General features: G+C 41.8%; 1 protein-coding gene across 1 annotated transcript in view; it reads right to left on the bottom strand.

The window, feature by feature from the left end:
* The window catches only part of cntn4 (contactin 4), a 259,500-nt gene that overhangs the window by 14,530 nt on the left and 218,952 nt on the right, over positions 1–26,018 (bottom strand). The window contains exons 13-17 of the mRNA XM_072684921.1: positions 8,816–8,991; positions 5,993–6,110; positions 3,815–3,973; positions 2,666–2,815; positions 1,180–1,250 (exon numbers count right to left, since the gene is read on the bottom strand). Coding sequence (XP_072541022.1) covers positions 1,180–1,250; positions 2,666–2,815; positions 3,815–3,973; positions 5,993–6,110; positions 8,816–8,991 — 674 coding nt within the window. The remainder of the gene's footprint in view (positions 1–1,179; positions 1,251–2,665; positions 2,816–3,814; positions 3,974–5,992; positions 6,111–8,815; positions 8,992–26,018) is intronic.

Here is a 26,018-nt window from a genome sequence, read left to right as displayed (position 1 = left end):
TCAGTGGAAAGTGATTGAACAGGAACTGGATGACAGAAATTTGTAGCAGTGGTTCTCAAATCGGTCCTCAGGGACCCCTGAAGAAAAAATCTGGGCCACCTGGAGCTATAAATCAGAGCTCTGATTATGCCATCAGCATACGATATTGCAGGAGGAGACTGTAAGAGAGTGAAGGAGCTCTGAGAACTTTGGGCTGGAGATCAGGTTTTTTTATTCCCCACAACTCTGGGACTTGAGAAGCCAGCTCAGTTAGAGTCACGCAGCTCTTTGTCTTCTCTAGATGGACCACGGCGACTCAGAACACTGAATTATCAGAGCCGGGGTTCAAATGGGAGCGATGTTTCCCAGTGGTTTGTTTTGCTTGCCGAGGACAAACGTAACACAGCGTTCAGTAGTCTGAAAAGGCGAGTGATAGCACGCTGAATGTTATCGCATGAGACTCCAGGTAAGAGAAGCACCAGCGCGAGCACGCCTCCCTCGCAATTTGTTATGCCAACACACTCGCGCGCACCTGCGTTGAGTCGCTCGGCGTGAGCTAAATGAATAAATGAAAATGTAAATGTAATCAAGCACTCTGCCAGCCCCCTGCTGTGAGAGAAGATACTTTTCACAACAATTTACTGAAACTGAGCCAAGCATGCATGGGCATATACACACACACACATACACATACGCGTAAACATACACAAATCTTTAATGTGTTGGGAAAGAATTAAAATAATGAACAGGATCAAATGAACTACTACCACTGAGAGCTGCACAGCAAAGTCCTATTATTTCCAACTCAAGGCACTCGCTGAGAATTCCATCATTTTCCACTGACACACTTTAACCTTGGAGCTCTTCAAAAGCACAACAACAGAATATCTGTCACAAAAAAGCAGTGAGAATTTATTATTTAACCTTTTATAAAGTTTCTCTCAAGTTTGTTAGAAAAAAAACTTTAATGATCTTTTCTTTAAAGCTCTGAAGCTTCTCCGCACTCTTCCCAGTTATTGCTTCCCGGTTCTTAATGGAAATGCCGCGGAAACGCGGTGCCTCACGTAAGCCGGTTTTACTGTGATTAATGAAACTAAAGCCTGGATAAAATGCTGCCTGGCCAAGTTGCACACACACACACACACACACAAACATATATATATATATATATATATACACACACAGTGGTGGCCAGCTTACCTCCCAAGTGATGACTAACTCCGATCGACTTCCACCTCCTCCGTTCACATTAGCTGGGGTGACCTTTGGGACTGATGAAGAGACACAGACAAACACACATGTGTGCTTAATAGAGCTGAGGCGGGCCTGTCAGTTACACCGTCACCACTATACACCTCATACTTAACTACATTATCACAGACAGTGGGGCAGTAAAGGTGGTCTGGTGTCAGACAGGCACATCATCCTTGGTCAGGGCGGCACACTGGGTTGCAGCTTTTATTAAAATCGGTAATATTGCATTGCACAAAAGGCTGCGAAGGAGCATATCACAAATTGTTGGAGCAAAAAGAGATTTGCCATTTTTGCACAAATCTAGATGATGGTGAATGGTGGCGAACCAGACCTCTAGAGTCTAGATCTTCTGAAATTCGCCTTTAAAGGCACATCCATATTAGATAATATCAAACCGTTTATATCAAATAAACCCTAAACATGGAAAATAAATTCTTCATAATTTCTGTAGAATCAACCCTTTACTCATGTAGAACTCAAGTTGTTTTGGTGCTTGAAATGGGTTTACCAGAGTCTTAGCTTCAGAAAAGCTGCAAAATTTGTGTCCATTGGTCAGATTTACGCGAAACCATAGACAGACGCACAAATCCATCAATTACAGATGAGAGGCAGGTGATGGATGCACAAATCTACCAGACAGACACTGCAAAATGCATAGACAAGTATATCGTCATCATAGACTCACAACTCTGGATTTGAGGAAAGTTCGATCTGGCAATGAGATGTGAGCCAAAGGGTGAAGTCTACAGATTCAGGAAATTTTTATTATAATTTATTTTTATTTAGGTATTTCTCTGCTGGATTATCACAGATGTATTAATATAAACATTGAGAAACATCAAATTTGATGCACCAAACCCAGAGGGTTATGAAAAACTCTCTCACAGAAGGGTATTATATTATATAGTGTATCACAAAATCATCAACATACTGTAAAATAATCCAGGCTAAATTGTAGGCTAAAACACAATGTCCAGACTGTCACACTTTATAAACGACATCACATCCTACCTAAACTATGTGGTTAAACTGGATTTTGGCTTGGAATATATTTGTAACGCATATTAATGATGGATGTATAAATGACAGGTGTTATAAGGCTTCAGGTATTCACCTAAGAAAATGACAATATCTGTGTTGTAGTCACGGTGACGCCTAGTTTCATTCAGAGTCCATTAATATGATCCTCAATAAACCCACGCTCTGAATTACTGTTTATATCTCAAGCACTGAATGAGGCAGAAGTTTCGAAAAATCAATGGAATTGAGCGGTCAACCACATCGTCCAGCTAGTTCACCAGTATGTTTTTATTTTAACCATCTCGACCATCAAAGGCCAGCTCAGACCATCTGAAACCGGCTAATGCAAAAGCTGGTCTCGGGCTGGATGTTTCAGCAGGGGAAGCTTGGCGTCTCGGCTTTGAGCACTTACGTGTTTCCTTTGTCCTCGCTTGCTTGGAGGGTTTGCTGGGCTCGCCTGTGCCCAGCACATTGCTTGCCAACACTCTGAACTCATACTCTACCCAGGGGCTGAGCTCGATTACTGTAGCCGTCAGTCGCCGGCCCCCCACCTCCTCTGGCACTGGAGGAAAACAAAGCACAGGCACTTAGAGAGTGAGAGGAGGCCTCCTACTGCTCCTCCACGCGCCAGAGCTACTGGACACGCACACGAACAATAACCCGGCAGTCGGCTCGCAGCTCCGGAGAGGGGCAGTGAAATGCTCTGCAGGTGGGCTGGAAAACGTGCGGGACGCGTAGGGGTACAACACAATAGATTATAATAACAGCGTGTGCTGCCGCCGCCGTGATTACTGGATCAGAAACTAATCGAAGAAAATAAAGCCACGGTGCTGAATAATGTGTATAATAGAGTTTATAATAGAGTTCCTTTGGGAGTTTGTGTACAAGAAGGGCTGATGTTTGTTAGTTACCAGGTGTAGTTAGGCCTGTTCGGGAAAAGCCAACATAATTAGACAACCTTGTTTTAATCCTTTGATGTACTCTTTGATTGTAATGACATCATCTAGGTACGTAAGGAGTTAAACAAAGGACCAGGAAGGAGCATTTCCTGAAGGAAACACTGGGCCAAACATTGTACATTTCTTTTACACCACACAGTAGAACAGCAAATATCAGCCCCATCAAACTGTACAACCTAAGGCAAATGATTTAACTGATTTTCTAAATGTAAATAAGAGAATAAGGGTGTGTTTACGTGTTTATGCGTAAAGAAATGATACACTGCTGGATTTTGGTCGTAGTTGCTTTGCGTATCTGCAATCGGGCAAAATTAATATTATAAGAAGTGATAGCAATAACTAAAAGAAGCAATACTGATCATAATATCTGCACATTAAACTCATACTCAAGCTAAAAAAGCCGACAGGAATAGCAACAAACCTAACAACAAACCTGCCCTTTTAAAATTCTGCACTCTTGCAATCACCAGCTACTTAATAACAAAGCGCTAGTTTGGCAAGCAGGGGAAAAAAATCAATCTCGGAAGAACGTGGGGGGGTTTGGGTGGAGGGTTGTGTAGTGCAAATGATTTGATCAGATGCAGGCTGGTTAGAGCCCCTACCTGTAGTGACAGCTTGCCAGCCGAGGGAGAATGGGGTTCTAGCCTGGATGGTGTAGGCAGTAATTGGACTGTGATTATCAGGACCAGGCTTCCAAGAGAGAGTGGCGGTGGTGTCCGAGAGTTCTTCCACATGGATGCTGGTAGGGGGGCCTGGGGGACCTGAAACAGGAGGCAGTCATGCAGATCAAACACACACACACACACATGCTTGTTTTTATACAATGTGAGGATGTATGTCGTTCATATAGATTGTATTAATAAGTAGATGTTTTTAATTATATGTAACATGATCTGCATTCATAATTTCCCATATAAATATATCTGGACAAAAGTATTGGGACACCTGCTTATTTATTGTTTCTTCTGAAATCAAGGGTATTATAAAGAGTTGATCCTGCTTGTGTTGGAGTAACTGTCTCTACTGTCCAGAGAAGAAGACTTTCTACTAGATTTTGGAGGAGGAGCATTGTTGTGAGGATTTGATTGCATTCAGCCACAAGAGCCTTAGTGATTAAGCCACCACTGCCTGATTCTACTCAAATGTATCGGTACCACAACTGCGTCACCAGTAGTTGCATTGTTATTATCATGGATTATTAATGTTGTGTAATTAATAGTTTACAGTTATTAGTGACTCTACAAAGTAGGACCCGTTTTTGTCCTGCAAATGCACAAAAACAAACACACACAGTCAGCCCGTGCCATGGCTTTTTCTTACGATTGTCTGCCTAAGGCTCAGAAGACCACTTTGTAAACACTGAACGTTTGGTACGTTCCTCTCTCTCTCTTTAATCACTCTAATTAGCAATAGTCCTGTCCCTTTTTCTTGTCGGTCTAAACGAGTGGTGTGTTACGGCATCGTTTTCTCAGGCCTTTAAATATTCTGAGTGTGTGTAGGAGGGTTTTTTATTTCTGCTGCACTGTGTCATCAGTGTCTCTGTGAGATGCCAGATCGCAGCACAGATCTGCAAAAGGCAAAGATGATGCAATGAAAGAGAAAACAGAGCGGCTTCTTAAATGTTACCTTTAAATGTCATTAAAGCACCTGTGCAGGTGTCCTATTTTCCTGTGCCAATAATACACACTGCGTACGCCCACCCTGCTCCTGGAGATACAGCCAGCAGAGAATAGCGCTAATGCAACACACCTGGATCTAATCCTCACATGCCCGTGAAAACAGGGATTGGCTCGGTCAGGTGAGTTAAATTAGAACTCAAAAAACAAAAAACAAACAAGAAAAAAGTCAAAAATACAAAAAATAAATGCAAATAAATATTAAGGACAATTTAGTGCAAGTAACCTGATCAAGGCACAGCCCACCTATTGTGTAGCACTTTACATACACCATAATATTCAAGCAGCCATAATATTAAAACCACCTGATTACTAATACTGTGTATTTTCCCCTCGTCCTGATAAAATAGCTCTGACCCGTCAAAGTGTGGACTCCACAAGACCTCTGAAGGTGTCCCGCTGTGGTATCTAACGTTATTAGCAGATCCTTTAAGGCCTGTAAGTTGTCAGGTGGGTGGGACCACCATGAGCATCACTGAGGTGCTCTTGACCTTAGGTGCACATGACCCTGTTGCTGGTTCGCTGGTTGTCCTTACTTTGAGCCCTTTTGGTAGGCCAGTACTGACCACTGCATACCTACGGGAACACCCCACAAGACCTGCTTGCTGATGTTCTGGAGATGTTCTGACCCAGTCATTTTCTAGAACATCACAGTTTGGTTATTGTCAAAGTGTCTCAGATTCTTACACTTGTCCATTTTTCCTGATTCAGGACCTTCATCACCTTTAAGAACTGACTGTTCACCCGCTGCCTAATATATCCAAGAAGAGAAGAGCCACTGGAGACATCAGGTCACAATAAAGCTCTGGGGAAGTTCTGGCTAGTAGGGGGCGCTGTGCACTCACTGCTCAACTCTAAGCTCCACCCATGATGAAAACCTTTGGCTCCTGAGCTGCTGAATGCTTGTTTATTGGCTTACTATTGAAATAGCATGCAACAGGGGGTGCTTCATGTAAATTACATGCAAATGAGAGAAAGATGGAGCTTATCATCAAGGTCCTGTGCTGGTTGTACTGCATGCCCTGGTTCTGGTTGTTCACTTGCCTGGTATAAACATGTATACAGTGTATGCTCGCTTTGTGGCTGCAACGGCTCGGTCAGTACCTCGAACGATCAAATCCGTGGCAATGGAACTGCTGTCCACTTTAGTCTGCACGGCACATGTGTACTTCCCAGCATGCCTCATCTGAATGTTCCGGATCATGATATCTCCCGAAGAATGCTGTGGACCAACAGTGAGATCAATCAATCAGATCAGATCAATTAGTTCATTTGTTGGTTATGTATTTCTGCATAACCATATAATTAAGATGTGGACAATGTAATTCAGAGTGGGGTTTGGTGTGAAATGAATGAAGGTTTTGGGTCTAAGATGTGGTGAATAGAGATTTTGAGAGGTGTTTGGGTCTGAAATGTGGTCAATGAATGTTCTGAGAGGTGTTTGGGTCTAAAACTTGGTAAATGAAGGTTTTGGGGTCTAAGAGATTTTGAGAGGTTTTTGGGTCTGAAACATGGTGAATGAAGGTTCTGAAAGGTATTTGGGTCTGAAACATGGTGAATTGAGGTTATTTGGTCTAAGACGTGGTGAATAGAGGTTTTGAGAGGTTTTTAGGCTTGAAACATGGGGAATGGAGGTTCTGAGAGGTGTTTGGGTCTAAAACGTGGTGAATGAAGGTTCTGAGAGGTGTTTGGGTCTGAAATATGGTGAATTGAGGTATTGGGGTCTAAGGTGTGGTGAATAGACATTTTGAGAGGTGTTTGGGTCTAAAATGTGGTCAATGAATGTTCTGAGAGGTGTTTGGGTCTAAAACGTGGTAAATGAAGGTTTTGGGGTCTAAGACGTGGTGAATAGAGGTTTTGAGAGGTGTTTGGGTCTAAAACATGGTGAACGGAGGTTTTGAGAGGAGTTTGGGGTCTGGAACATAGTAAATGTATGGTGTAGGGGTACATGTAGGTGTACAAGTATGAGGCAAAAATAGTCCCCAAAAAGTATGTTCAAATTCATCCTCATCCTCATTCCATATAAAACTTTGGTAGACATGTGTAGGTTCACTGGTGGGTTACGATAGTAAATAAAATGGCTATATCTGTTTGGTAGTCATGGCGTCGCCTGGATCCATTTACCACCCCTAAAAAAAAGATATCTAAAGTTTCTTTGGAACGAACAACAGTTTCACACTCTGAATGACCTTGTTAACATCTCAACTTCCGAATTCATCTCGTCAGATGTCTTTCAGCAGTTCAGCCTCTTTCGCAGCTTTAGTCACATTAAAGGACAGGCGTTTTGCCATTATATGCCATTACTATACATCCTTCATTTTAAATTATAATGATTAAGTAAGTCATCACTAAGTAATGTCGGAGTGCTTTTAATATGCAAATGAAGCGCGGCAGTCTCCAGGAAGTTCTCTATGGCTTCTTTCTGTGGAGATGAAGGTTGTCATCTCGTCTGGCATCCCATAAGCAGAGAGCTGAGAGCCAAAACGATGAATCAGTCAGGGTAAAAGTAGTCTTAGATTTGAAGAGAAAAAAAAAGGATTTATGAACTTTTAATAAAACGCGAATAAAAGCATGTGACTCCAAAGTGCAGTAATTCATTTCAGCATGCGGGAGGCTTAATCACACTCTGTATTAACACACTTGAGCTTGTCAATGCCCATGCATAATGGAAAAATCTTTCATAATAGCTTCACAAAGAGTTGCATTAATCTCGCCTTGCTTCCATTTTTTGCAAAAATGCTCAAAACCCTCACTTGAAGTCGCACGCAGCGAGTTCGGACTGAAAACACTGGAATGACACTTCAATGGCAGTGAGAACACTGCGATAGACCCGCTAAAGGTAAACTTGCTTACTTTTTTGAAGAGCAAGCATGAGCCTCCAGCATGTGGTGCTCACTGAACTATAGCTCAGTCTTCAGCAGCTCTCAGTTAATGCAGGAGAGGAATTACGTGTTACATTTACGGATTTACAGCTTCTGTATTATCCAAAGAGGGAGAGGAATCGATAGATCTCCACCTCTAAACCCCAACAAGCCTCCAACGTCTGCAGTTTCTTGGAAGACAGGAGTGCAATAAAAAACAGAATCAGCCTTTGTGAGACAGTAAAAATGCCTGAGCCTCTCTTCATTATGGGCTACTGTAGCAGTTCAGCTCAAGACAATAAAGCCTGGTTTAACTTATAAACAACAACTAAACGTACAGGAGGCAAATCGCCATCCTTCTGATATCAGCAGACAATGCTGGATCCAACATCAAAGAAAAATAAATAATTAATTAGTGATGCTCAAAACTGTAATCTCAGTATGAGACGATGCTCAAGACTGTAATCTCAGTATGAGACGATGCTCAAGACTGTAATCTCAGTATCGGACGATGCTCAAGACTGTAATCTCAGTATCGGACGATGCTCAAGACTGTAATCTCAGTATCAGACGATGCTCAAGACTTGAATCTCAGTATCGGACGATGCTCACGACTGTAATATCAGTATGGGACGATGTTTAAGATTTTAATATTAATATTGGCTGATGCTCAAGACTGTAATATCAGTATCGGACGATGTTTAAGATTTTAATATTAATATCGGCTGATGCTCAAGACTGTAATATCAGTATCGGACGATGTTTAAGATTTTAATATTAATATCGGCTGATGCTCAAGACTGTAATATCAGTATCGGACAATGTTTAAGATTTTAATATCAGTATCAGACGATGCTCAAGACTGTAATATCAGTATCGGACAATGTTTAAGATTTTAATATCAGTATCAGACGATGCTCAAGACTGTAATATCAGTATGGGACGATGTTTAAGATTTTAATATTAAAATCGAACGTTGCTCAAGACTGTAATATCAGTATCGGACGAGACTTCAAAAATAGTTTTAAAGAATTCATTTAAAATAAATTCTATATTACAAACTTACCCCTCCAACTTTCTCAAAGTATCCTCCGTGGCTGCCGAAATGTATGAGCTGCTCGTTGAAAAACCAGGTGAACTTGAGCTCCAGTGAGGGGTCGTGGGTCACCTGACAGGGCAGCACAATGCTTTCACCCACCGTCACATCCAGCGTGGAGGGAGGGGTGGTGATGATCGTCGCTTCTGTAAAGCACAGGAACCGGTATTATTTGTAAAAACATTATAGGGTGTTCATGTTATAGGGCGTCACAGAGTGTAAGTGATCTTTTAAAATCATATTTAAGCTACTTTCATATGTGCTTCAGGATCAGACACGTGTCCAATACATGTGACAGAAAACCAGAAACACAGATAGCAGCCATAAAGTATTAAGTTACTTCATATAATGTTCAAAAAATGGAGATTTTTTTTTTGAGAAACATTGTATTGATTGCAGAATCTTTGAGTGGTAAAAGTCTGGAGAAGACCTTCAACCAGACTGCACTGAAGGTACAATGATGGGCTCATGAACCTTTTAAGTGTACAAAGGCATTTTTGTGTGTGTGAAGAACCTTTTGAATGTTTTTAAGACGTTGATGTGAAGTTTCTTTACTCTCACAGCTTTTACTCCCTTTTACAAAAATGTTTTTATGGAACCAAAAATGGTTCTTCTATGGTGCTGCTCCAAGAACCATTTGTAGCACCTTTATTTGAGTTCTGGTCTTTTCAGGACAATTAATTAGTGATGCTCAAGACTGTAATCTCAGCATCAGACGATGTTTAAGATTTCAAAATCAGTATCAGAACGATTCTCAAGACAGTAATCTCAGTATCGGACGATGTTTAAGACAGTAATCTCAGTATCGGATGTCGTTTAAGATTTTAATATCAGTATCGGACGATGCTCAAGACTAATCTCAGTATCGGACGATGCTCAACACTGTAATCTCAGTATCAGCATATGTTTAAGATTTTAGTATCAGTATCGGATGATGCTCAAGACTGTAATCTCAGTATCGGATGTCGTTTAAGATTTTAATATCAGTATCGGACGATGCTCAAGACTGTAATCTCAGTATCGGCATATGTTTAAGATTTTAATATCAGTATCGGATGATGCTCAAGACTAATCTCAGTATTGGACGATGCTCAAGACAGTAATCTCAGTATCGGATGTCGCTTAAGATTTTAATATCAGTATCGGACGATGCTCAAGACTGTAATCTCAGTATCGGCATATGTTTAAGATTTTAATATCAGTATCGGATGATGCTCAAGACTAATCTCAGTATTGGACGATGCTCAAGACAGTAATCTCAGTATCGGATGTCACTTAAGATTTTAATATCAGTATCGGACGATGCTCAAGACTGTAATCTCAGTATCGGCATATGTTTAAGATTTTAATATCAGTATCGGATGATGCTCAAGACTAATCTCAGTATTGGACGATGCTCAAGACAGTAATCTCAGTATCGGATGTCGCTTAAGATTTTAATATCAGTATCGGACGATGCTCAAGACTAATCTCAGTATCGGACGATGCTCAACACTGTAATCTCAGTATCAGCATATGTAAGATTTTAATATCAGTATCGGACGATGTTTAAGATTTTAATATCAAATGGCAGTGTTAGTTCTTTTGCATTAGTGTCTACAAACAGCAGTTCAGGACATGACCTAAAATTCAGCATCTAACCCGAGCCACACAAAAGGTAGAGGGTTTTGTCCACTGGAGCGTGTTCGGTGAGAGACAGTGGACAGAGGGATGTTGGACCCCTCAAGTGCTTTCTGAACTGCATCATGTGTCACTGTCAGAGCTTCACCAAAGCCCCCTAAAGCCCCATCTGCGCTGGACCAGAATGCACCACTCCAAAACTAATAAGCCGCCAAACCCCGGCAGGGCCGGCTCCCCGTGCCTTTTCCTTTTCAAGTCACCGTTTGTGCTTTTTTAGTGGGTGGAACTTGACAAGCGTGCCCATTTTCCTCCCTCTGAAAGTGCCTCTGTGTGTACAGCAGGTGTGCAGAGTGGCCGAGCAAGAGCGAGACAGACGCAGACAGGTAAAAGAGAGAGTAAAATTATGAGAGAGAAATTAAACAGATCCGAAAAAACATCCAAAGTTTCTCCGAGCTGCAGGAAAGCCGTTCGGCCTCATGGGGGTGCTGTGAGTGTTCGAGTGAGATTTCCCCAGGACTAAATTAAGCATGGCAAATGATGCTCCCGGATGAGCCCGAGTTCAAGCAGGAAAGCATCGAGCAGCCCCGACTTTCAATCTCGAGGTTGAGGATTCAGCGTGCATTATACGTCCCCTACATACGAAACAATCTCCCTCATCTCTTTTTTGATATCAGACGAAGGCCAAGGCGAGGCTATCAGGAGTGCCGCTGAGGTTTTGTGAGCGACACAATGGGAGGCGTCACTTCTTTTATCGCAGGGATGAGATCCCACTCCGGCTGCCTGTCACTGAGGCACAATGGGTGACAATGCAGCACAGCCTGGTATTCTAATGTCAGCTCTTCAAGTGGATGTGCGGGCACTTTTCTCATTCGGTGAGCGACGGTGGCGAGCGAGAACAGGAGGAGAGCGCGTGTCGCTTGCCGTCTCCAAGACGATTACCTGTAGGAGAATACGGAATGATGTGGGTGTCTTCTCCAGGCGGAGTGGCCTTCTCATCCTCGGTGGGTGGCGGCAGATCCCTTGGCTGTCTCTCCTTGCTTGGTCACTTTCTTAGGACTGACTCAGGGGAAGTTGAGTGGGGCTTTGGGGTCCAGGCTGCTACCTTACGTACCGCGACCGCAGAATGCCTTCAAATCCTAAAGTGACACAGTTGAAGGCCTGTCTGCTTTATTGAGACAAATCCAATTAACGGGACAAATCTAATTAAAGGTGAGTTTGAGCGAATTAGAGTTTAGGTCCAAGTTCCCAAACGTTTATTACACCCCTCTATACCTTAATAATTCAGCTTGTTTGCAATGTATTTACTGTAGTTATGGAATAATAAGCCTAAGTGTGTGAAATAGCTGGAATTTAAGGGGTTAATTTAGGAGGAGACAGTGATATATAAAATATATAAGTAATCCTTTTTGGCCATCGCACAGAATCTGGCCTTCTCGTTTAACCCATCTAGTGAATTCGGCAGCGAGCACACACAACATACATTTACATTAATAGCATTTATCAGATCCTCTCATCAGAAGTGCGTCGCTGTCCACTCAGAAATATCGAAATATCAGAAATATCCCTAGTATATTAGAATAGACTAGAGTATCCAAAGATACCTTAGATACTGTCAAGTACAAAAGTGAGATACAGTCCATACACTCTTTGATCCTTCAGGTCTTTAATCCTTCATGTCTTCTTATGTTTTTTTTTATTATTCTTTTATTAATTACTGGTTGTGTAAAGCTGCTTTGTGACAACAACAGTTGTAAAAAGCGCTTTACAAATAAATTTGACTTGACTTGATTTTTGCCTGGATTTCAGAGACATAAAAGAAGACATTTAGGTGCAAACACAAAGCAGCAGAGCCTCACCAACCCGAGTTCAAAATCCAAGATGGCTGCACATCAACAGTAGTAAAAGCAATAGTATTATACAGTTAGCACTTTCTACTAGTACTGTCCAACTTCTACCTGTGGATGTATTTCCATGGTGTTTGGAGGCACGAAATACCATATAACGAGTGGTTATCAACTGGTATTGATAACAATGCTAAGCTGGGACAATGCTTCCATTGCTGAGCTGGGGCTTAAAAGAAAAGGGCATATTTTATATTTGCCATAAAACACCAGTAAAGGATTTTCAGCCCAGTTGTGGTTTTAAGTTGTTTTTTTTGGAAATAGCGTACAATTATACAATTATCGGAATGTTGAAATGGTCAGTTCGAGAGTGTGGGTCATTCCCAGCTCTGACATCCAACTTCCGAGCTAAATGGAAGGCAGCATACATGTCTGAGGTTTACATAAGACTGGCTTTTCATTTCTAACTGTATTCTAGTCATCTGCAGCTAATGTGGAGCAGCTGAGTGTAAATTTAGTTTTTTAGTAGTGATAAATGTGTGTGTGGTGGTTGTGGTGGGGGGGTGGGGGTCTGACTTTTTCTGTACAAGGAAGAAAATTGCATTTCTATTAATTACATTTTATAAATGTCATTTTTCAGTTGTGTGAGTTATATTAGTTATATATACAAGGTGTTCATGGGGTGTCCCACTGTAGCTTGTGGATGGAAGTGACTGGCGATGACTAATCTGGACAGTAGTAAGTAATGCATTAAAACTCTGTTAGATCGTAGAAACCTGAAACCTGTAACCTGAAGCCCCATCCTGCTTGGTTGTGTTGGGGCAGCAGACCTCTACTACATTTCGTCCTCCGGCTGTGTTTCTAGTCGGGAATTGTTAAGAGAGTGGAGCGAACAAGGGAAGAAAAAAAAATCACATCTCTGACCAGACAAATGGCTATTAATATCTCCTTTGTTGGCTGCGGTGGAACAATATAGCAAGGGCTGGCCGGGGAGAAGGCTTTGTTGACACACAAGAACACACTAGAGTGGATACCTAATAGAGCTCAGCACCGAGGTGGAGAAGTAGGCAAAGCTGTTGATGCAAGATGAACTGGTCCGTGCCAGAGTGACCCGGAAGGCCGTCTGTGGAGGCAGAGGCGTGGACGGGGGGAGGGAAAGCGGCCTTATTACCCCACTCCATCATCATTTGTGACAGATTGTGTGAATAACCCCTTTGCGTATAAAGCTGACCCTTCCACCAGCTAACCCTTACTGGCATAATCTGACTGATAGCCATCTGTATAATACCTTGTTACGGGGGTGTCATTAGACTCTGAGGATAGGGCGAGGCAGGTGACCCTCTGCTGCTTGCAGGGGTCAATGAGAGAGGAGATGAAGAGAGAGCAGAGTGCTGCCCCTCTGCTGTCAGATTCCACGGCTCTCTCTTGGGGCAAACAACCGGCGGCTTCTCGACATCAGGAGTGAAATTACATAGTAATCACGTTAAGGGAAAGGTCAACGGCGGCAAGCTACGCTGTGTTTACACGCCGTGAATTAATGCAGCTCGCGGCTCAAGCTTACACTGGCAGGTTGGACATGTCTCAATCCATGAGCTCCTCTTAGGCACACAAAAGAGAGGTGCCTCCATGAATTATGGCCAAAAGGCGCCGTGGAATAAGCCAAGGCGGGAGGTAGGACGGGTACAACTCCGCCTCTACAAAGCTCACGTTTAAAGAGCCTTTGGAGGAGTGTTTCCATGCTGCTTTCCTCCACTTCATTCATCTGCTCCTACCAATGCTACAAGCAGCTGAATAATGCAAATAATTTTTTTTTTCCAGGGATTCGAGTGCGCCCCTAAAGCTGGCAGGATATCGCACAAAGCCCGAGCTTAGATCAGTGCCACCAGCGAACGCAGGGGCTAATATGAAAAAGGATCAAAGTCAAGCAAGGTCAAGTATCCCCATCAAGCGGCAATCTTCTTTTTGTCATTGTTGTGTTACAGCTAGGTTACAGCTGAGATAACAACCATGTCCCGAGGGACAGACGAGGCGGCCTGTTGCCGACTACAGAGGCAACACTGCAGAATGAGGACAAAGGTGTATAATCAACACTGATTATAGATAATTGGACACCACTTATGGTTTCCTGCGACAGTCGTGCAACAAAAGCCACGTTTCGGACTGTTCCGGCGGTTAGCTCCCATAACACTGCATTTGAGGCCATATGACCAGGAGTTGTCTCCTCCGAGCTTCTGCGTGCAATCCTCGAGAGCTAAGTACCTATTAATTCCCACCCATCTGAAAAGCCATAAGCAAGTCAAGGTAAGAACACTGAACAGACTATCAGTTGGAATAAGCCAGCATCATTATAGGTTTTGAAAACGCATTCCCGTCGGAGAAATTTCCTTTTTCTGGCATTTCAGAGCGAGCGCCATCAAAGGCCGAGATTGAGCGAAGCCGGCAAAACAAACTCGGAGAGCACAAGCAATGAATATAATGCGCCATCCTTCAAACACAAAGCGAGCGCTGCCAAGGACGAGAGTCGGAGGCTTGGTGGTTGTTTGGTTGCTCGGTGGAAGTTTCGTCTCATTTCCACACAGCTCTCCGTCTTATTTTCATTCCATTCAAAAATACATCACGTAGGCTGTCTGACTATGCATGGGTGGGGAATTAAAAAATGATGCTTAGCTTATTAGGATTTGTACCAGTGCTTCTCTTTTCTATGCTTTCGAATGCTACTCTGCTCTGGGTTTAAAGGTAGCCTTATGGGAATATGAATGGAACATGAATTCTCAAAATCTGAAGGTATTTAGAGAGGTACTTACTCTTCCTGTCCAACACTTTTCCACAGGAAGGTGAAAAAAGGACCGATCGCTGTCACGTCCGATTGGTTTCAGTGTCATCCAATGAAAACAGCAGGCTCCTGCAGCTCGCCCTTTGTAGAGTGACTAAACTGTAGACCATGTGAACACTCTGGGACACATACACTACATGTCCAAATATTTGTGGACACCCCTTCTCACCCCCACTTTACGTTGCACCCATTGCTGACACAGCTTGTCTAGTCCCTGTAGAGAAGTGTTGCCAATAGAATAGGACTCTCTAGAGCAGATAAACATAAACCACCATGCTGCCTAATAATGCCAGGCGTGGGCTAGAGGAGGGGTATAAAGCCCCCCAGCAGCATTCAGCTGTGGAGCAGTGGAAGAACTGTGGAATGATGGTGGAGGAGCTCCATCCAGTACTTTTGGGATGAGTTGGGGAGTTGAGGAGGAGGTGAGTTGGTGATCATCATCCGAACATCCTGACCTCTTGTCAATTAATGCAATCAAAGACTGGTAGAAAGCCTTCTTCCCTAACAGGAGAGACAGTCAGTCCAACAAATACCCTAGAAGAAACGATGAATGAGCAGGTGTCCCAATACTTTTGTCCATATAGAGTCGCAATGTATGGACTGTGTGCATGGAACAAATCAGGCTTTCCTCATTTAGGCATATGGGTGAAAAAATTGGTGGAGATATCGGAAGAGTTTAGACCGGGCTGATTATCTGATTATCCAGTCTGATTGTGTAACGTGGGCGTGTCTACAGCTGTTTGATCGGATGCATGGTTTCCGCTTAGCAACCGAGTTTCCAATACAAAAGAATAGAATTGAAACTTTTGGGACCCTTTTTATGTCACGGTGATAAAAAAGCAACCAACCACATGAATTACCAGAGCAATCACTTGACAACCACCTGACACACCATAGCAACCACTAAACAACAATATACCAACTGCCCAAAATGTCAGTGCAATCAACTTGCAACAGCAAGCACTTCAAAGCAACTACCTGGGATACCATAGCAACCACTAAACAACTTCATACAACATAGCAACAGCCCACCCTTATCTCACATGGGTTCCATCTAGGCCCCATGTGCAGTGTACAAGCCAGATGGGGCCCATGTTTAACCCCTCTTGGCCCCATCACTGACCCTGGTGGGCATCCATATGTGTGGCCAACATGAGACCTATGGCCAGAACTTTCGGGCTACCCGTACAGGCCCTACATGGGCGTGTATTTGGGGACATAACGTGGCTTCAAACCCTGGCTGTTAGCATGCAGGCTATGTCGGATTAGTGGAAGCCTTAGGAAACTTTACACGCCTTGCGAGCACATCCTGCAGTGCTCTTGTTGGTACATCTGGCCCGCTGTGTTGCTCTTAGCTCTCAGCTGTCTGTAATTCAATCAAATCATCTAAGAGTTACTGTACAGCACTTGAGAGTTATAGGAAAGCGCTGTATCGAGCCATGGCGAGGTTAATACGATGTGCAGTGGGCATCACTTTGAGTAAATCTCATTTGTTTGTGGTGTTTGAAGAAGAGGCTTTGATTGAGTGGGGCGATTTACCATTAAGTTGTTTGGTTTTCAGGCTGAACGTCTATAAGAGGGGGTTATCAGATTCAAGGGTGAGGAGACACTTAGAAGCCCGAGAGATTCGGACTCTGAGGCTTTTATGTAAAAGGCCAGAATCCCAAACACACGATTTGATCCCCCGTTAATCTCTGTCCAGAGAAAGTCATTTCTAATTAAGACTAATGAATCTGGTTAATATCCTCTTAGCGTTCGGATAATTGGGACATCACTTGAGCTGATAAGTTGCATCGCTTGCTGACGCTGTTTGGTGTGTATGTGTGTGCGAGGGGGTGTGCGATTGTGGTGGTGGTTGGGGGGGGTATGCACACTTAGCAAGTAAGAATCTGATGTGACAGGTATTTTTCAGCCCTCGTACCACAGCAGTCAATTTAAATAAACTACTGTCATGTCCCATAAGGGCCTCCACCGGCTCCAGGACGCGAACGCACACGGGCCGGGGCCTCGCAACCTAAATGAAATTGCAAATGTAAATTAGCCCGTCCCATTCCCTGTGCGTTATTGATACTGACAGTGAGGAACTAGATCATATAAAGGAGTATTTGTACATCAGCCAAGGATGCAGTAACACTCAAACAGGATGATGGAAAGCAAATGGTTAGGGGAAGAGCGTCAAATAGAGGCCCCGTATTTTTCTCACCACCACGATAAATCTGAAGATTATTGCGCAATTCATGCGAGCAGGCACAGATGCATCTTTTTTTGCGAGTGGATTGATAACCAATTTGATAGCCAGCACCTTGTGTTTCCAAATGTATTACAAGGCGCCTGCATGAGAGCCATCTATAACAGAGGAGATGGGTTTTAGGTCTAAGCTGATGGGGAGAGGCGAAAGAATGAAAAATGGGAGATGAATGCAGCAACAAATAAAAGCTTGTTGGAGGGAGACGGAACAAAGTAGGATGGGAGAACTGGGACAAATGGGAAGTCTGTTGGGATTAGTTTCTCAAAAGTAGTTCATTAACAAAGTATTCACTTAGCATATATTGGCAATCTCCACTGATGGACAGTGTTACTTAACAGGCTACTCAACAGCTAACTAATGTCACTGTCACACAAAATGAACCTCAGCTGTGTCCGAAACTTTGCTCTATTCCCTATCCTATTTTACGTGCTAGAATCCAGATCACAGTATAGTGCACTATTATAGGGAACAGAATTCGATAAGGTAGTGAAGGATTTCAGGCAGGTCGTTATGTGTACGACAGCAGAGTGTGCCACATTAACAATCTGATGGTCGGTTTTCCTCAGAGAAGCTACCAAACATGGCTATTCTCATTTTCGTTTAGTGTACACCGTTCATACACTATACACACGTGGACAAAATTGTTGGTAACCCTCGGTTAATGAAAGAAAAACCCACAATGGTCACAGAAATAACTTGAATATGAGGTAATAATAATTAAACATTTCTAAAAATTAACCAATGAAAGTCAGACGTTGATTTTAAACCATGCTTCAACAGAAGTAAGTAAGTAAACTCATTAAACAGGCCTGGATAAAAATGATGGTACCCCTGAAAATAATGTGACCAAAGGGACATGTTAAATCAAGGTGTGTCCACTAATTAGCATCACAGGTGTCTACAATCTTGTAATCAGTCAGTGGGCCTATACATAGGGCTACAGGTAGTCACTGTGCTGTTTGGTGACATGGTGTGTACCACACTCAACATGGACCAGAGGAAGTGAAGGACAGAGTTGTCTCAGGAGATTAGAAAGAGAATTATAGACAAGCATGTTAAAGGTAAAGGTTATAAGACCCTCTCCAAGCAGCTTGATGTTCCTGTGACTACAGTTGCACATATTATTCAGAAATTTAAGATCCATAGGACTGTAGCCAACCTCCCTGGACGTGTCTGCAGGAGGAAAACTGATGACAAATCAAAGAGATGCAGGTCATGGGTCTTGCAACAGGATAATGACCCAAAACACACAGCTAAAAACACCAAAGAATGGCTAAGAGGAAAACATCGGACTATTCTGAAGTGGCCTTCTATGAGCCCTGACCCAAATCCTATTGAGCATCTTTGGAAGGAGCCGAAACATGCCGTCTGGAAAAGGCACCCTTCAAACCTGAGACAACATTACTTTTGTCAGATTCAAGTTATTTCTGTGACCATTGTGGGTTTTTCTTTCATTAACCGAGGGGTACCAACTATTTTCTCCATGTGTGTATATTACGGTGCATTATGGGATTGTTATTGTGCACTGAATATTTGACACTGTTTTTGAACACTAAAGTAGTGCACTATGTAGTGAATAGGGCATCGTTTTGGACACTAATCCATTTTGGCTGGTTTTCTATGAACTGGCTTGACTTGTTCTGAGTGGACCAATAAAAATGCTGCAAAATGACTTGGACTTGGAATAAATCTGCATGATTTAACTTCCACTGAAACTTAAGATGTTTTGTCCTTCTTTTGTAAAACTGACATTTTGGAGACACAAGGCTTTGATCCCTACGTGATAAACATGTCTAGACACCTACAGGTATCAGTCGTTATAACACTTGCTGAAGTGAAATATCATACATTTGACTAATTAGGCCTTAAAAGCAATGGACGCTTCTTAAAATATGATTTCCACCAAGGAGTACCATACACACACATCCATTTACTCACACCAAGGGGCAATTCACCTACCCTGTGTTTTTGGGCTGAAACCCATTCTGATATGAGGAGGACACACCAAACTCCTCATAGAGAGAGGCCCTTCTGGCTCATTCATATGTGTGGCCAACATGAGACCCATGGTTGATAGAATGCTAACAGATGCCTACGTTGGCCATGAAGAGAGAGGGAGGGCCATCCCTCCCACCCTGAGAGAGTAAGGCCAGTTGTACTCTCTTGGACTCCTGGCCTCAGATATCTGTGGCTTCATCAGGATTAAACTCATGATGTCCTGTTGATGGGGCCAAGCCCCCGACGATGACCCGCATAACATCTTTTCAAAAGGTAAACATGAGACATTGATTTGGGAGAATGTGTAAGGCTGAGACGATCAATAAACACTTCAGACCTGACACATAAAATAATCAGTGGAGTACCTTCAGAGCCTTCTGGGACTTTAGAGAATGCCTAATGATTTTTGTGAATTTTAAAAATACATTTTAGTTTACTTTTATTTAACATATTAAGGGGTTGATTTGTGAAATGATACATGGAAAATGATCTAACCATTTTTTAATGGTTTCTGGGTTAATACAGCTAAATGAGCACTTCCATTGGTTAGGACTTCACTGGTAGAACTGAAGGCATAATGCATCAGATTAACCACAGAGTCATTAATAACTGACCAAGGAATCAATGAGTCAGCTTATGATTTCCAGTGGCTGGGGCCAGTTCTGACTGAAAAAAATGTCACATTAGATGTTTTGGAAGTTCTAGACATGACATTGGCTGTAAATACAAGTGGTAGCCAAACCAGGATTTAGTGAGTTTTGGAAAACAACAGTGGCAGCGCTGTGCCAGAGCTCTCCACTGAAAGAAATGTGATGTTAAAATGCTTTTATATGTGTATTACCAGAATCTTATAGGACGCTAACAAAAATAGCATTAAGGTACGACTAGTTCTAATACAAAATGTGGATCATATTTCTATAACAAACACAAATTAATTAAAAATATATATTATAAACATAATAATAATAATAATAATAATAATAATAATAATAGAAATATACATTTATATGTGTGTATTTGTTTACAACTAGCTTCATGGACTCTACATGGACTCTTAACTATCTGCCACTGATGATTATTACCACCATTAGCTCTCATTATTCTCACCATCACTACTATGATTATATTAAGTTATACTATATTATGATTATTATATTATGATATTATGATTATTTTGCAGATCTGAGCAGTAGAACAGGCTACTCAACATCTAACTAATGTCCCTGTCACACAAAATGAACCTCAGCTGTGTCCGAAACTTTTACCTATTCACTATCCCCTACGTGCTAGAACCCATATCACAGTATAGTGCACTATTATAGGGAACAGAATTCGATAAGGTAGTGAAGGATTTCAGGCAGGTCGTTATGTGAGCGACAGCAGAGTGTGCTACATTAACAAACATAAATTAATTAAAATTATATATTATAAATATAATAATAATAATATAAATATAAATATATATGTATGTGTGTATATGTACAACTAGCTTCATGGACTCTACATGGACTCTTAACTATCTGCCACTATGATTATTCCCACCATTAACCCTTATTATTCTTACTATCACTACTATGATTATATTAAGTTATACTATGTTATGATTATTATATTATGATATTACGATTATTTTGCAGATATAAGCAGTAGAACAGTCTTATGCGGTGGTTCAGTGATGTTTATCAATCATTTATAAATAGTTCTGATCAGAGGAGGATGGGTCGGGTCCGCCTTGTGAGTCTTGATTCCTCCCAAGGTTTCTTCCTCCAGCTCTGAGGGAGCTTTTCCTGCACGGTGGTCTTTGTCTGCTCACTGGGGTCTTAGATTTTTCTGTGGTGGATCTCTTGTCCTCATACTGATTACAGATTATGTAAAGCTACTTTGTGTACTTTTTACTGATGTTTAATAAATACATTTAGATTTTGGATTGTATTTGATTGTGTAGGTGTGATGATGTATTCTGCTATTTTCATAAACTATAGAACTCTCTCTGATCTTAAAAATGATCCATAATAGTTACAGCAACAGGCAGAAGCCCATTACTGAACACTGTACAGTAAGGGGTTAATGAACATCATGCTACCACACAAGAACTAGAAGCTAAGAGTGATGTTCCAGTGTGTACTACTCTCCGAGTTCTTGACCAGCAACATATAGCATTTATAATGCATGAAATGGCCTTTTCATTATTAAACAGAATAGATTAACTTCAAACTGACCAGGACTTCACCTGAAGGGACCATGGAAAACTACATTAATGACCATTCCAGCTTCCCTGCCGGCCAAAATGAGTACTTACTACTGCTATCTATAGTCTGCTTTAAAAACGACCTATACGGAGAACCAGAACTGCAAGGTCTGTTCTAAATAGAGAGGAATCAGCCACAATCACGAGTACCGGTCATAAAAAAAGCCCTCTGCATATTCTTACAGATGAAAAAAAAAGGCCAAGAGAGGCAATCAACAGAGTCACTATAGCAACCAGTAGCAGCCAATTGCAATAGGATTGCTCTGATAGACTACTGGCTAACAGTGAAGGGGCGTAAACCCAACAGAATACCTGCCATCTGTGCCTCCACACCGAAAACTCGGGCAGCTCTCAGGTTTAAACTCAAACAGAGCGAGTGTGTGTGCTGAAGGCCTCACCTGGAAGCCCCTGAGATTTTAATAAATGCTTCATCACATCTTTCCTGGACTCCTGTCATGTTTCGGAATTATCTTCATGACTACCAACCTCCACATGAACTCCGGAGTTGTTTCCAGGTGCTCTAATCTTGCTGCATGCTCATATTGATCTTCCTACCAACAGGGTTTTCATACTTCCCGTCCTGGAAGCCTAAGACGATCGGTTTTCCTTCAGGACCTTTCAGATAGATTTTTAACAGACACTGACACTTCTCATGGATCTAAACTCTGTATGGTCGAAGTGCCTCTATTTCATCACATTTGTACATCACTAGAGTCTTAACTCCACTATCCAGTGAGAGAGCTGGATGGATTCTTGAGATCCCCCTTTGAGATTTCCATCAGTGGTTCTTCCTCTTGCTCCTAGCTGAAGTTCTACTGTTGAGACTTGGTTCTTCTCAGTGGTTCTTCCTCTTGCTCGTAGGTGAGTTTCTACTGTTGAGACTTGGTTCGTCTCAGTGGTTCTTCCTCTTGCTCTTTGGGAATTTCTACTGTTGAGACTTGGTTCGTCTCAGTGGTTCTTCCTCTTGCTCTTTGGGAATTTCTACTGTTGAGACTTGGTTCTTCTCAGTAGATCTTCTATATGTTCATATAGAATTTCACCTTTTGATTATTGGTTCCCTTTAGGAGTTTCACCTGTTGAGTCTAGTTCTTCTCAGACGTTCTTCCAGAGTTTTCTTGGATCTGATTTTCCAAGTCGATATTTCACAAGTTTTAGGGATGGTTCCTCTTAGTGGTACATTTTGATGCTTTAGAAAGTTTCTTCTTTTAGGTCTTAGTTCTTCTCAGTGATTCTTCCTCTTGCTCTTAGGTGAGATTCTACTGTTGAGACTTGGTTCTTCTCAGTGGTTCTTCCTCATGCTCTTTGGGAGTTTCTCTTTTTCAGCCTTGGTTCTTCTCCGTAGATCTTCTATATGTTTATATAGAGTTTCACCTTTTGATTCTTGGTTCCCTTCGGGAGTTTCTCCTGTTGAGTCTTAGTTCTTCTCAGACGTTCTTCCATGAGTTTAAACAGAGTTTTCTTGGATCTGATCATGTTTTTAGGGAGGTTTAATATTTTGAGGCTTGGTTCCTTCATCTCAGTGGTTCTTCCTTGTGCTCTTAGGGAGTCTCTTGTGACTCCTGGTTCTTCTTTCAGTGGGTCCTCATCTGAAAGCTTCTCTTTTTGAGTCTTTCTGTTTATTGCAGTACTTTATCCTCATATTCTTTGGGGGTTTGTCCTACAGTGTCTTAGTTATTCCAAATATTTTTAATAAGTCTTGGTTCCTTTCAGTAATTTTTTCCTCTTATTATCTTTGGAGGGTTTGGATTAGTCTTGGCCTTTAAGACCACTAAAGTCCAAAAAGTGGGTCCAATCTACAAACACTCACTTCAATATCATAGCATTAGTTCAAAGAAGTTACAAAATTTTATAGTACTTAATAAACACTAAACGCACAGCTGACACAGATGTGCAAATGCACATACATGGTTTGCTTTATCCCTGTAGAGAAGTAAAAGTGCCAATGGAATACAACTCTTAGGTACAGATAAACATGAAACAACCTATGGACACCATGCTGCCTAATGTCAGGCGTGGGCTAGAAGGGTACAAAAACCCCCAGCAGCATTGAGCTGTGGAGCAGTGGAAGAGCTGTGTTCTCTGGAATGATGGTGGTGGAGCTCCATCCAGTATTTTTGGGATGAGTTGGAGAAGAGGGAGTTGAGAAGATGAGGTGGAGTAGTGATCACCATCCAACACCCTGACCTCACTAACAGCTCTTTTAAATTAAACAAAATTTACTTAATTAAACTAAACTTAAAATTAAACTCAATTAAAACAAAACAAAAAATCCTTGATTTTAAAAGAAACAATGAACGAGCAAGTGTCCCAATACTTCTGTCCATATAGTGTAGCTGAATGTCAAGCCTGGAATTTCAGGGTTTAAATGTGACTTGAGTAAGTTTGATAGAAGTGGATGTGAGAGGACCTCCACTTTATTCTTTTCTGAATCAGCGTTTTCAGCTTTCCTATTGTCGAGACATCGAGACGACACGTCGCCTCCAGCGCTAAATCACTTAAACTGACGCCTGTGTCAGGTCTGAGGTGATCCGTCCCTGTTTGTGTGTTAATCGATATCTTTCACTCTCGCCATTTTCTCTCCTGTCATACGCAGCATTAATAACCTGACGACGTGTTTGGGGCGAATATAAATGCGAGGGGTGAATCAATTTTACTGAATTTTTATGTGGAACCTGTTTGACGTGCAATAATTCGAGGTTGAAGCGTTTGACGGCAGGTTAATGAGCTAGAAACCCTGTCCTGACCTGAGCTGCACTGACCCCAGTGACCCTTCTTTAATTCAGGTACTCTCTTTAAATGCACCGAAGGTGTGAAGAACGAGAAAACAAAGGTGACGCTAATGGAATTTTAAACTTTTTCTGACGTTTCAGGTTCATGAACCCCCCCTCTTACTGCGACGGTTACTTCCTGCAAATCCTTGGAGCATCTCCTCCTTCACTTCACTTCACAAAACACACAGCACTGCGTGCCCTCATTCATATTTAATACTGCATAATAACTCACTGCAGCAGCGACATGACAGAAATCGGATCCGGGGTCCCCGAGGGCCCCCCACGCTGTGGTTGCGACAATACATTCCGTTTTCATCTCATTAGGAAATAAAAACCATTTCCCTTCTTTGCTAAGATTCGGTAGCCTTGCTGGGTTTGCTCCTAGCGGCCTACTGCTAATCAGGCCTGGAGAAGAGTGGAGGAGTGTGTTTTCAGCTAATGAGAGTAAAGTGCGATGAAACATGGGAGTTCCTGTTTTACAGAAACCGGAGCAGAAGAGGTAGAACTACTCGTGAGAAAAGAGAGATGTAGGATTAAACATGACGAGGAAGAGTAAATATGGAAGACAAATACCCCGAGCCTGCTTCTGGAGCGCTAGCTTCCTTCAGGTTTCAGCATTATTCACCCCCTATTACCCATTACCTTCAGAAGTGCCTGATTAGCTGAATGGTAGATTTTTGGGGTAGAAGGAAAAGCCTGCAGGGAAGTCGACCCACTGCTATATATTTATAACAGACTCCAACCAGTACTCAGCATTCTGAGATACAACTGGACACACCACGGCCTTTTTACCTAAATCTGTTTCAATTTAACTCAAACTACGTACGGATTTACCTCAGAGCTCAGGAATTACTTATCTTAGTACTTACTACTGATTTATCTCAGTGTTCAGTGGTCATTACTTATTTATCTCAGTACTCAATACTTCTCTCAATTCTATAAATGAAAAAATAAGTACTTATTAATCTCACTACTCAGTATGTATTTATTTCAATCATCAGTGCGTATTAATCTCAGTGCTGCTCAGTATTTAATTATCTCAGTACTCAGTACTTATTGATCGCAATGCTCAGTGCATATTGGTCTCAGTGCTCAGTACTTATTGATTGTAATGATCAGTACTTATTGATCTCAGTGTTCAGTATTTATTTATTTCAGTGCTTGTTTATCTCAGTACTTAGTACTTATTGATCTCAGTGTTCAGTATTTATTGATCTCAGTACTCAGCACTTGCTTATTTCAGTGCTAAGTGCTTGTATATCTCAGTATTCAGTACTTATTGATCTCAGTGTTCAGTACCTATTGATCTCAGTGATTAGTGCTTGTTTATCTCAGTACTCATTGATCGTAATGCTTAGTACATATTGGTCTCAGTGCTCAGTATGTATTTATTTCAGTGCTGAGTGCTTCTTTAACTCAGTTCTTATTGATCTCAGTGCTATGTAGTTATTGATCTTAGTACTCTGTACTTATTTATTCCAATGCTCAGTAGTTTTATCTCAGTGCTCAGTCATTATTTATCTTGATACTCAGTACATATTGACCTCAATACTCAGTACATATTGGTCTCAATGCTCAGTAGTTGAGTACTGGGGACTAGTACAACAGTATTAG

This window comes from Salminus brasiliensis, chromosome 7, assembly GCF_030463535.1.
Source record: "Salminus brasiliensis chromosome 7, fSalBra1.hap2, whole genome shotgun sequence".
Lineage (NCBI taxonomy): Eukaryota > Metazoa > Chordata > Actinopteri > Characiformes > Bryconidae > Salminus > Salminus brasiliensis.
Note: the sequence above shows the minus strand (reverse complement) of the source record. Positions and strands in the feature narration are given on the sequence as shown.